The sequence below is a fragment of the Poromitra crassiceps genome, assembly GCF_964638095.1.
Source record: "Poromitra crassiceps genome assembly, chromosome: 3".
NCBI classification, from domain to species: domain Eukaryota; kingdom Metazoa; phylum Chordata; class Actinopteri; order Beryciformes; family Melamphaidae; genus Poromitra; species Poromitra crassiceps.
Genome location: NC_139625.1, coordinates 58417289 through 58430610, shown reverse-complemented (window position 1 = coordinate 58430610; position 13322 = coordinate 58417289). Strand labels below are relative to the sequence as shown.

The following is a 13322-nucleotide window of genomic DNA, read 5'->3' as shown; positions in this document are numbered from 1 at the left end:
TAACCACGCCCTGTGGCGCTGGGATTGGCCAGGAGCAACACTGGAGGGCGAGCAGCCCAGCGATTTCATGAACCAACTGAAGAGCTCTTGAGAAGGACAGCGGGCTGCTGTGAGTGCCTTCTGCCCGCTGCTGCCTAGCTGTTCCTGTGTTTATTTTGATTTGTTCTGGTACACCGTCCTCGTCCGTGTCTCCCTGTCATATCTATGATCGTTCCCGTTTTCCCCTCGGCTATTCAACACGTCCTCACCGCCCTCGCAAACTGATCGATCATTTCCTCATTCCTCCGATGATCAAACACATCTCTTGATTACTTTCTCCCGTTTTCTCCTGGCTGGCACAGAGGAAGGCGACTCCAGCTCGGCGTTTCAATGGCGTTTCTCCTGTCTGCACAAGGAAGCGTTACCCGTTCTCTGCTTTCCCTCTTGCTCAATTTCAAAACAACAGCTGCGGTATGTGTTTGATCGCGTGCTGTCGGCTACCCTTTGAAGGCAGGGACCTGTGTCTGTGTGACAGGCTGGGCAAGTGTTTGCTGCAGGCGCTGCACCAATAAAAACAAAAACACGTCAAACACGTCCTTGGCGGGGAAGGCCATTGCTGATAACACGTCAAAGACGTCATTGGCGGTGAATGAGTTAATCGGTGTGATTGTTGTGTAACTGGATTGGGCTGGACTCATCAGGTATTTTATACACTGCATAATAGAATAGCGCACCATTTCTCGAGTTTAAAAATGGTTGTATCTGGTACTTTTTTTAAAGGGTTAGTGCATTTCAAATTCAAATCAGATTTTGATTGATTTACATTGCACTTTTCAAAGCACATTTAGAAAGCGCTTTACAAAGGGTTTAAAAAAAGTATTTCAAATCAGTAGCAAAAGCATTAAAAAGAAAGTAAGAAATATAAAATCAAGGCAAGAGTGTATCTGTCACAACAGGCGTTAATTTTAGGTTTTAAATGTCATTGTTTTATGTGTCTTTTGCGTGGTTTGTGTGTAATTGTTTTTAATATCAGTGCTGCCTCTTGGTCCAGTCATTGTTCAATACGATGTACGATACGATACGGTAATACTGAAATTTGTCTTGCATCACAGCAGCGCAATTTACAGCACAAAAAGGACAGATATCAATATAAGGCACAAACGCACATATATTCAGATATGACAATCACAGAAGACAACATTCAACGTATATTTGATCTGGGATTAAGCTCCATATTTAGTTTTTTGATTGACTGATGCACAAAACAGTGTTTCAGTCAAAATCGTTTTACTAATTGTAAAAGAGGCTTGTTCTCAAAGGGACTTTCTGGTAAAACAAAAATAAAAGGTCATAAGGACAGGGGATAATGAGTTGAATTGCATGTGTCCTCCTGTCTGTGTCTTCTCACAGGTGGAGGAGCCTCACCAGCCGTGGCTGTTGTGAAGACGGTCCCTGCTCCGCCCGCACCGATGGTCACCTCGTCAATAACCATCCCTCCACTCAAACCGGTCCAGACCAGCCCTCCCAGCAAAACTGTCCCCACTGTCTCCTCCTCCTCTAAAGATGCAGCATCCTCTCTTCCATTCCCTCTGCCAACCGCCTCCCTATCATCCAAGATGGCGGCCGCACCCACCCCTCCATCCTCTGCACCCTCCGGCCCTCCGACAAACTCCCCGTCACCGTCCGTGAGCTCCGTCACCCAGGAGCTTCACCCGACAAGCTCCGGTCTCTCTTCTCCACCCGCAGTCAAGCCCAAGCCGCCCTTCGTCCTCCCGAAACCACAGAGTCCCATCAACGTGGTGTCGCCCATGACCCAGACCCCGCCCATGAGCCAGACCCCGCCCCTGTCCCCCCCGCCCCCCCTTGTCACCCCGCCCTCCACCCCCACCAAGCCGGCTGTGTGCCCGGTGCCCACCTACGTCCCGGCCGCCACCACCCGCGTGGTAGCCACCCCGGTGTCCGCACCCTCCTTCTCCCCCCAGGTGCTCCAGGTTTCCAGCCTGAGCCCCATTGGCGAGGGGGCCAGCACCCCCACCCGCGGGACCCCCTCTGGACGCGCCACCCCCTCCACCGCTCTGCGACAAGGGGTTCCCCAGAAACCCTACACCTTCCTGGAGGAGAAAGCCAGGTGAGAAAGTTTAATACGATTTTTTTTAAGATTCAAGATTCAAGATTTATTAAGTGTCAGAAAAGGGAAATTTGGGTTGCAAAAAGCATAGTATAAAGTACATACATAAAAACAAATAAGACAAATAAAAACATTATAAGAACAGACTAGAGCAGCAGTTTAAAGTGCAACACAATGGTTAAATTGCAAATATGACAACTGTAGCAACGATCTAAAGTGCACAGTAGAGATATAAAGTGCATAGTAGCAAAGTGCAGTGTGGCGAGTGACTGCCTTGACTCTCGGCACATTACATTACAAGAAGAAGAGCTACAATGTATCATTGTATTAAAGCACAAAGGGAAACCACGGTCCAGACCAAAAGGCAGAGAAAGTATATAAATATACAGATATACTGTACCGTACCCCTAAGAATAAATAAGGATAAAAGGATAAAATAAATAAATAACAGCAACGGCAGATGGGGAAACATTACAGGTGTGTAGTGGAGGGTAGACCCAACTCAATTCAGTTCACACACTTTTGATTTTGTTTCCCCCAAGTTTTTAGGCTGACAAAAGATGTATGACCATCCAGTAATTGGCTAACTTTAATTTAACAACGTTTCGGTCGATCAGACCTTCCTGATGAAGGTCTGAGGATGGTGTGCGGGAATTCTTTATCTTCTACTTATGGACCCTATCCTCCGACGCACCTATCCTTAAGACTGTGAGGGTGTGCATCGGCTCTTCTTTCAAGTTAAAAGATGTATGACCAAAATCATTGAATATATTAGGGTTATATACCGATATATCAACATTTGCCTTTTATTAAAAAAAAAAAAGAGTATGTCAGCCTGTGATATTGTCCACCTTGAGTGCCTCGAGTGTGATGGCTCCTCCTCCCTGGCAACGGTGAACATGTTTTTATCCCCCCCCCCACACCACCATCATCTCCGTTCATTAGTTAGTTAATTTGTTAGTCACACTGTAGCATTGACTTCGTGCCGCTAGCCAAATTCAAGGTGAACTCTCATTGACAAGGTGAATCTTCTTTATCTCTACATCCGTCACTCCATATTGTTGTTATATGACCTGTTACCAGGGGGCGGTTCGGAGTCGTCCGGGAGTGCCGCGAGAACTCGACCGGCAGAGTCTACATGGCGAAGATCGTTCCCTATGACCAGGAGAACAAACCGCAGGTCCTGAAGGAGTACGAGATCCTCAAGTCGCTTCACAACGAGAAGGTCATGGCTCTGCACGAGGCCTACGTCACGCCTCGCTACCTGGTGCTGGTGGCAGAGTACTGCAGCGGCAAGGAGCTGCTCTACAGCCTCATAGACAGGTGGACCTCTCTTCATCTGACTCTCTCTGTCTCACACACACACACACACACACACACACTCCCAAAGCAGGGGATTGTCACCAGCCAGCCAGATTTCCTTAGATCAGCAGAGTACAGAGCTGTTGAATAATTTAGTAAATGTCCTCTATTTATGTAGACTTTTTTTTTAGATGGATGACTATGAGAAACTTGAGCTGTGTTTCAGGAAAGGAACTTTCTTTGTAGCAGATTTTATCTGTCAAGCCTGGGAACAAAGACGGAACATTTTGGTTACGGAGTGATGCATATGTTTTATATTGTGTTGTTTCATGTTGTTTTAATGTACCACTGCAGCGATAATCTATTTGCTGTCTTATAAACCCATGAGAGTTGGGCACCTTGTGTGCATGACACGAAAATATCCAGGTGTGTGTGTGTGTGTGTGTGTGTGTGTGTGTGTGTGTGTGTGTGTGTGTGTGTGTGTGTGTGTGTGTGTGTGTGTGTGTGTGTGTGTGTGTGTGTGTGTGTGTGTGTGTGTGTGTGTGTGTGTGTGTGTGTGTGTGTGTGTGTGTGTGTGTGTGTGTGTGTGTGTGTGTGTCAGGGCCGGCGCCTAGTCTCTTAGAACAGACGAGTTGGCTTCCGCAATTTTCAAATGCTTCCGCCATACCGTCTGTACTTCGTGGGGGAGAATCATGCACCAACCGGAATGGGAAGTAGAAAGGCGGGTTTTCCGCTCATTAGTCCAATCAGAATCGCAGAAAGGCGGGTCTTCCGCTCATTAGTCCAATCAAAATCCAATATGCCGCATTTTTCGTGGACACACGTGTCGTGATTGGTCGGATTCCGTCGAACTTCTTTCCTGTCTGAAGGTTTTTTCCCAACTTCCTTGTGCATGTTCTGGGGGTGTAACGTACAGACAGTATATAGCTGCATTCGCCGGATGTAGATGAGACAGTCTGTTTTAAGAGACTAGCCGGCGCCAGGATGAAATGACTGAGGGGGCGGTTATAACTTTTTTTTTTTATATGATATTTTTATATCGTAAACATAGGTTATATACCCGCTATGCCTATTTCTGGACTTTTTAACCATAAAAACCTCTGAAAAGCGCAATAACAACACAAAAAAATAAGTGAGGGGGTAGAAAATTTAACTGAGGGGGTAAAGCCCCCTTAGGCCCCCACGTGGTGCCGGTCCCCGTGTGTGTGTGTGTGTGAATGTGAAGAGAGCACTGCTGAAAAAGAGCATTGCTCTCAGTGAGACTCCCACTCAATAAATAAATAAAATAAAGTAAAAATGTAAGTTGCTAATACAAATCAAGCAATAAGCAGTAAAATAAAGGTTTAAAAATTGCACACACATCAGTTAAAATCGTGTTTTTTTCCCTCGTGAGGTTCCGTTACTCAGAGGATGACGTGGTGGGCTACCTGATCCAGATCCTGCAAGGAGTCGAGTACCTCCACAACCGCCGCATCCTCCACCTGGACCTGAAGCCGGACAACATCATGGTGACCAACCTCAACGCCGTCAAGATCGTGGACTTTGGGAGCGCGCAGACCTTCAACCCCCTCAACCTCAAACGCCACGACTCCGCCACGGGAACGCTGGAGTTTATGGGTGAGGACGAGCTTTCTCAGACTTCCATGATGGACAAAAGAAGGGTTTATTGGTATAAGGGTGTTTTCTTTTCTTTACAGCCTCATTATTTCATTGTGTCTTTCATCTAAATCTACTCCAAAGTGTAAAGGGGAAAAAACCTTTCCAATATGCAGAGATCAACTATTCATGGAAATCCTATGTTTTGACTACACTGATCTCTTAACTTTTCTAAAATTGCACACATGTGATCCAAGCTCCTGAGATGGTGAAAGGCGATGTGGTTGGTCCGCCTACGGATATTTGGACTGTTGGGGTCGTCGCCTACATCATGTGAGTGGAACATCATCTTAAAATAATCAAAATATTTGACTTGTTTCATTGCAAAAATGCTGTATATTCTTGATGCTCATTGCTCAGTATTATAAAAAAATTAAAATAAAAGATCTAAACTGTTCTTAGTAAAGGACTGGAGATGTCTTAATAACTTCAGTCATATTTTGTCCAAGTAGGTGCCACATTTTTCAAAAAGGTGAATGTTTAATTTTGGAATTAACCACTTGACTTCTTATCAACACTGAATACACTTGTTATCAAACCTGTCTTTTTGTGGGGCTTTTCTTTATTATTTTTTTACCAGGCTTAGTGGCAGGCTGCCTTTCCAAGACAAAGACCCGCTACAGACCGAAGCCAAAATCCAGATGGCGAAGTTTGACCCAACAAAACTGTACCCCAATGTGTCCCAAAGTGCCTGTGCCTTCCTCAAGAAGATGTTGAGCAGTTACGCCTGGTAAGTTTCACTAAGGACATTTGTGACTTTCCATCAAACAATTGACAATATCTTGAAATTAGATGGATCGCTCCACTAGTATCAAGACAAGTGAAGTTATCTCACCTCATTGGCATGTTGAAAATACTCAATGCCAAACTAAATTGGACATCCAGATAGTGCAGCGGTAGATTCCCTGCCTACTAGCATGAGGGTCGCAGGTTTGAGCCCCGGTGTTATCTCTGACTTGGTCAGACATCCATACAGGCACAATTGGCCGTGTCTGCGGGTAAGAAGCCGGATCAAGGGTATGTGTCCTGGTCGCTGCACTGGTGCTTCCTCTGGTCGGTCGGGGTGCCTGTTTTTTGGGGGGGAGGGGAACTGGGGCGAATAGCATGATCCTCCCACATCCTGCCATGGAAACTGCACATGGACCAGAGGAAGTATTTTGCTAGTCTACAACTCAGAGGGGAAAAAAGACTAAACCAAATTACTTGTCAAGATATTTCTGGATATTTTTTGCTGTAATTGCTCAATTTGACACCAATTGTCAAATTATTTTCAGGGCCCGCCCAACTACAAGGGACTGCTTCACCCACGCCTGGGTGCAGGACTCCTACCTGATGAAGCTGAGGAGGCAAACGCTGACCTTCACCACCGGGCGGCTCAAAGAGTTCCTGACGGAGCAGCGGAGCCGGCGCGCCGAGGATGCCACCAAACACAAGGTGTCACTGCGGACTTACCAGAGCTCTACCCACTCCCCCACCCCTGGGACCCCCACACCGCACGCCCCTAACCCAAAGTGAGAGGGTCCGGGGGCAAGAGGAAATTTTTACAGCACCGCACCAGGCATCAGTCTGCTGAGTTAGACCTGGGCACAGTGACCAGGCATCAGTCTGCTGAGTTAGACCTGGGCACAGTGACCAGGCATCAGTCTGCTGAGTTAGACCTGGGCACAGTGACCAGGCATCAGTCTGCTGAGTTAGACCTGGGCACAGTGAGGGAATATAACATCTTTTTTTCTATCTTGTACTCCGTCACAGCCTGTAACTCTGTGAACCGCTGCTGCGTTTGGAAATGTCAGCCTGCCAAGTGAGTTACTGTACAGGTGAATACGGGGAGCTGGAAGATCCTCACACAAGAGACCGGAGTCTGCTTTTTGGATTTCAGGAGAAACACTAATAGGATTCTGAGATGAAACACAAGACACAGATCCCAAGAGAACAGGAGCAGAGTGCTGTTGGATGTGTGGGTCAAATGGGAGGATTTCAGTAGAGCTCGTAAACATTTCATCCACTGAAAGGACACAGGGATGTTGTTGGGCTTTGATTGTTTGCACGATTTCTGTTTTTCCCCGCCTTCTTTTGGAATGAGGTGCATACACTGAAGTCACATTGTGAATTCTGAAATTGACATAGTAATTGATATTTGGTTTAGATGAACACTGGTCTCCACTCTGCACCATCAGCCTGGAACATGTATATCCATTCTTTAGAGCGCAGCCTTGTTTTCACTAAAGTTGGTAGTAAACTACTCATGTGAATGTACCATGATTTAAGCTGCTAATTTATTTTGCATTTACTTACATGTTTTAAAACTCAAAACCAAAAATGATTTTTTTCCTCTCTAAATTGTTTACTTTTTTCCATGTTAATTTATTTGCATGTGTGTGTTTGTGTGTGTGTGTGTGTGTGTGTGTGTGTGTGTGTGTGTGTGTGTGTGTGTGTGTGTGTGTGTGCGAGCGCGCGCCTCGAACATTTTTGATTCACTTTTCAAATGAGTCTCAAGGCAAAAAATAAAGAGTGTCTTTGTGATCGGTGTTAGGATTCACACAGTGAAAACAAACTATTTTAGAGTAACCTAGCAATTTGTGGTACAACTTATTGTTCTGTGGTTAAATCTGAAGTTAACTGTAATACACTTGTATGGAAAACAGAGAGTCAATAATGTAGATAACATTTTACTTGGAAAAGTCATACACTGGTAAATTGCTGTGGTTTCTCAGTATTACCCATTGGTTGGTCAGGTTGCTCGAAGTACGATCACCCAGTCAGTGCCTAAAATGGATCAATATCCAAAATATTTATCTTGTAAATGTGTTGTCATTACTAATAATTCACAATAGATTAGTTATTATTAGTTATTATTTTTGCTTGAACAAAGCAAAAATTTGATGATATTGAACTGAATATGTGGACGTCATAATAACAGATACATTCTTATACATACATACATACATGCCTACATACATGCAAACATACAGTACTGTACCTACAGTACATGCAATCCTTGTAATAATGGAATGTCTTGTGTATTGCTCTATCACAGTGTTCCTTTTTGTATGAATTTGAATGGTTGAAGATTTGTAAATGTACCAATTTGCGGTGTTTATATGTGGACAAAGTTGAACATGTTTTTATGAGATAGTATGTAATAAACTATTGATACAATTGGGGGAAATGGACTGGTTTATTTTCCGTGCAACAGATTTTCATTTCCAGATAGTGTGTCAAAATACACCGATTTGTCACGCCCCCTTTGTGTCATTATTGCCGACGCGAAACAGTACCTTTCACATCACATTTGGATGCACACGTTCAGGGCTCAGCCAAATAACCAGAACGGCCCGAGCACCGGCTCGGTTCAGGGAGAGAACGGCCCGAGCATTTTATTTTTGTGTTGAGATGACAAGTTTTGCACTGTGTTTAGAAGTGATAATAATAATAATAAGTTCAGTGTTTCTGCCTGTGTTGCTGTCTGTTGTAGTGTAATTGTAAAATGACCTAAAGGGAGAGCAGGTCACCAAGTGAGTGAGAAAAGGAGAAAATACTGAATAATGACATCACTACAGTATAATCCTAATGTTAATTTAAAATTAGATATTCCTCTAAATATGGCTAAAAATCATCCAGACGTTCAAAAAAACGTCACAAAATTGGAAAAAATAACGTACAAAAAAAAAAAAAGCCCCCCTAATTGCAAACTCGTTCCGGCGCCACTGACCCACACCCCCCATTCCCCTAACACCTCCCCCTACCCTCCCCTCGAATCCTGACCCTAGCTATGGCCCATTTTCCCTAACCTCGCCCCCTTACTGATCACGCCCCCCTCCCACCACCCACATCCCCCTTGCCACCCCTTGAATCCCGACTCTCTACGATCTTCCAATTAGGATTGGGCAGTATAACATTTTTGATACCTTTAAATCTTCCCCAAATTTCCGCCCGCTATACAGTATTAGTCTGATTAAAAATCAGACTGTAGGGCACAGAGCAAGACTGAGACAGCAGGAGAGAGAGAGAGAGAGAGAGAGATGTGGCTTTTCTGTTTCCATCTGTTTGGTCGCGGCACATTGTCGCTCAGGAGAAGCTGTCACATGACATGCGATTATGGTCGCTTGACTTCTAAATAGGTCGTCTTTTTTTGACAGGTTATTTATTTGACAAATTACACATTGTTTGCAAATGTTATGTCATCACTTCCATAGCATCTAGAGACGGTAATGAAACTGATTATAAAAGTGAAGAAAAATCCTTTGAAAAAGATGAAACTGCACACTCTGGCTCAGATGCAAAGATTGAATAGACAGACAACGTTTCGGCCTGGTAGCCTTTGTCAAGTCATAAGCAGACAGGGTGAAAAACAACCTAAATAATGAAACTGATACATTTGCTATTTTCAAATACCCCATTTGTTAAGGTTGCTGTGAGACTGGTGGATTTACGTGCAGATACTTAATGTCCAAGACACACTTGGTAAACTGAAGTCTCGATAACTAGGAACGCTGTAGCACTAGATAGCTGAGTCTGCAAGTTCGAAGATGGGAACTGTGCAGAAGGTTGCCGTGAGGTTAGTCTATGAACAACTACAGAGGACCTGCAGAGCACACCCAGCGCCCGACGGAGCTAGCGAATAACCACGCCCAACAAATTTACGTCATTTGACGCGCCCGGCCTGCGCTCCACCCACGCGCCCTTCACGGCAGGGTGAGCATAATTCAAGCTTATAGGTCCCGACTATGACATCACACTGCGTAGTGACATCATCAGTAAGGCCATCAGAGACATGATTTAAGACACTTATGAATCCTGACATCATCACCGTCTGCGACATCATCAGTGATCTATGATGATCTAGAGGGGAGGGTACTGTTAGGATGATGTCATCATTCCTACTATGATGTCATAGATCACTGATGATGTCGCAGACGGTGATGATGTCATGATTCATAAGTGTCTTAAATCATGTCTCTGATGGCCTTACTGATGATGTCACTATGCAGTGTGATGTGTCCCGAAAGGTATAATAAGGTATTCCTTTATTACTGCCCAACCCTACTTCCTATCCCTAAATGTGGCCTGTTTTCCCCAGCCCCGCCCATTCCTTGACCCCGCCCCTCCCATCACCCACATCCCCCTAGCCACTCGCTCTACCCACCCCTCGAAAACCGACTCTGAGTCTACGACCTTCCTATCCTTAGCTATTCCTATGCCTAGCTATGCCCCCTTTTCCCTAGCCCCGCCCCTTTCACTCACCAACCTTCCCACCACCCACACCCCCTAGCCACTCCCGCTACTCACCCCTCAAATCCCGACTCTCTACTACCTTCCTATCCCTAGCTATCCCTTTTACCTATAGCCCCGGGCCTCTTCCCTGATGGAATGGACGGACGTGAGTTCACAGTGGTCAGACCCTCCATCGCTACGAGGATGGTCTGAATCACAAGTCAGCATTTACAGGTTTTCCGGCATGAAAAGCCTCTGAGTGGCTGGGCTATAGCAGAAGTCCGGCTGTCTGCGTGCATTAACACATCGTTCAAAATGTACCGCCCCACGAGTTGCATCACACAATGAGGAGGTCAGTGGTTGGTCAATTCATATGTCTGTCACGCATTTTGTTTTGGTCTTAGGGTGCGGTGCCGGTTAGAGACCACTTTGCATTAATATGCAGGACTTTTATGTAGCAATTAGGATTCTCTTTTGTTTTTTGTCCCCCCCCCCCCACAACCCATACGGAAGAGGCATATATACACATATATGGACATACATCCGACACAAGGTCCACATATATGTCACCATACATGTACATGTATGCACTTTGCATACAAACCCACCTGAGATATATGCATATATATGTGAGGATCATATATGTGATCCAAATATAAATTGACATATATGATCATATAGGCAATTAACATATATGAGTACTCCCATACATGTGATCATATATGCTCATGTAAGTAATGGACATATAGGATTATTCTAGCATATGTTTAGATATATGTACATATAAGCAATTAACATATAAGAATATTTCTACATATTTCCGCATATATGCAAATGCAAGCAACACACATATATGTTATTCTCTTGCATATCAAAATATGTGTGCATATGAGCATTAGACATATATGATTATTATTACGTATGTCAACATATATGCTCATATAATCAATTCACATATGCGGATGTTCGCATACATGTAATCATATATGTTTGTGTAAGTAATGGACATATAGGGTTATTCTTGCATATGTTTAGATATATGTACATATAAGCAATTAACATATAAGAATATTTCTACATATTTCCGCATATATGCAAATACAAGCAACACACATATATGTTATTCTCTTGCATATCAAAATATGTGTGCATATAAGCATTACACATATATGATTATTATTACGTATGTCAACATATATGCTCATATAATCAATTAACATATGCGGATGTTCGCATACATGTAATCATATATGTTTGTGTAAGCATTGAACATATAGGGTTAAACTTACATATGTCTACACATAATGGCTGAAAATCTTGGAAACTAAAATCAGATCAGAATCAGAATCAGAATCAGAAAGACTTTAATGATAGTGAATTGATTGATTGATGCCGAATGAACAAAGGAATCCAGGGCAAATGGAATTTTGGTTGTGGCCCATCCAGTTCAGAAGTCATAGGCCAAAATGTAAAGTTGCTATAGCGCCACCATCTGGTCGACACATGGGGTTCTGGCCTTGATTGAGTAGTAGGGGGCCAGGCATACCCGCCAAATGTGGTTGTTCTGGGACCTTACATTGGGACATTACAGTATGGATGGACGGACCGAAATCTACTGTAGGTGAGGTGGTGGCAGAAATTTGCCTAAAACCAACCCAGAAGAACCCAGTATGGGCACTGGTCAAAATTTAATTGTGGTGCGTTCACAACAAGCATATTGCGGTTTAGTCAAACTCTGGAATGTTTACAGTACCATAGCATAGAATAGAGAGTTGAAAAATAAAAGAGAAAACAAAGAAAAATGCAGAAAGAAAATCTGTGTTTATCTGGGCGTAGGACAGGTTTTTCCTCGCCTTGCACTGCTTGTGCATGTGCTTTTCATCCATGCAGCAGTGCCATGGTCCCTGAAGTTAAACCCTGTCCATGTAAACAGAGATTTTCTGCCACAGTTCACAGCTAATTCTCTTACCCAGCCACACAAACAACTCCTTGTTTACGTCTACAATTAGATTTGTTTTTGTTTTTACCTACTGACATCTACAAGCACATGGCTTTTTATTGACAAATTGTAGTCTGCTTGGTTTGGAGTAGTATGAAAGCAATTGGACCAGCTGAAAAAAATAAACAACGTTTCAATATCATCAATCAACATTTGGACTACAGCAAATTAACTTTTGACTGTGCTGCTGCCGGACCTTGCGCGACGCTCCCTTGCTGCAGGCAGTTTCAAGGGAGCCCGAACTGGGCGTTTCTTTACTGATACTCCTATTAAAGTTTTGCTCTTGAGCAAACACTTGCAAGCAAGCAGGCAGCGGTCATTACACAACCATCAAGTACAGTAGCCTAGTAGGATACACACACACAAACAAACAAACACACGCACTGGGAAGCCTACCAACAGATAGCGCCTACATTTGACTGTTTTATGGATTTGTATTGTAGCCATGTTATTATTATAGGATTAATTATGCTTATTATGTATTTTTCGTAAGGGTTAGTTTAAGTAGGCCAACAATGCTTCCTTATCAATATAAATCTAGATGCATGTTCTACAGTATATACAGTAGTATATAGACGGGGGGGGGTGTCTGGTGTAACTTTCTTATGTGTTCAGTCCATGGCTCTGGTTCAGTCAGTCCAGAGCCGTATAATAGAAGAGTTCTGACATCTCCATTCACTCCAATGGACCAGTTTTTTTCCAGGAAGTAGAAAGTGGAACTCTTCAGTAAAATAAGCAGCACTGTCGAGTTGCATCAAAATAGACAGTGTTGTACTTTGAAAGGGTTTTTCATCCCTTGAAATGAATCAAATTGTACATTATCTGCTTTATTTTAGCATGCAAAAGTAGCGCGAGACCCATTCCTGGCTGTTCATTGGCTAATGATTCTTGCATTTTGGTCCTCCGCTGACGCCACTCTCTTACTAGAGGACACTAAGTCAGTCTAGGCACCGTGGTAAAAGTGGCCCCGCCCAGCCCAGCGGCTGCGGGGGCGCGAGGCCTCTCCCTCCGTGCGCCGCTTTAAGTGAAAGGGGGCGCCTTGAA

General features: G+C 43.9%; 1 protein-coding gene across 1 annotated transcript in view; it reads left to right on the top strand.

The window, feature by feature from the left end:
- The window catches only part of spega (striated muscle enriched protein kinase a), a gene marked incomplete at both ends in the record, with an annotated part of 91054 nt that extends 84474 nt beyond the window's left edge, over nt 1–6580 (top strand). The window contains 6 exons of the mRNA XM_083633094.1: nt 1390–2107; nt 3191–3430; nt 4803–5026; nt 5263–5338; nt 5646–5795; nt 6340–6580. Coding sequence (XP_083489220.1) covers nt 1390–2107; nt 3191–3430; nt 4803–5026; nt 5263–5338; nt 5646–5795; nt 6340–6580 — 1649 coding nt within the window. The remainder of the gene's footprint in view (nt 1–1389; nt 2108–3190; nt 3431–4802; nt 5027–5262; nt 5339–5645; nt 5796–6339) is intronic.
- Between the last annotated feature and the right edge of the window lie 6742 nt (nt 6581–13322).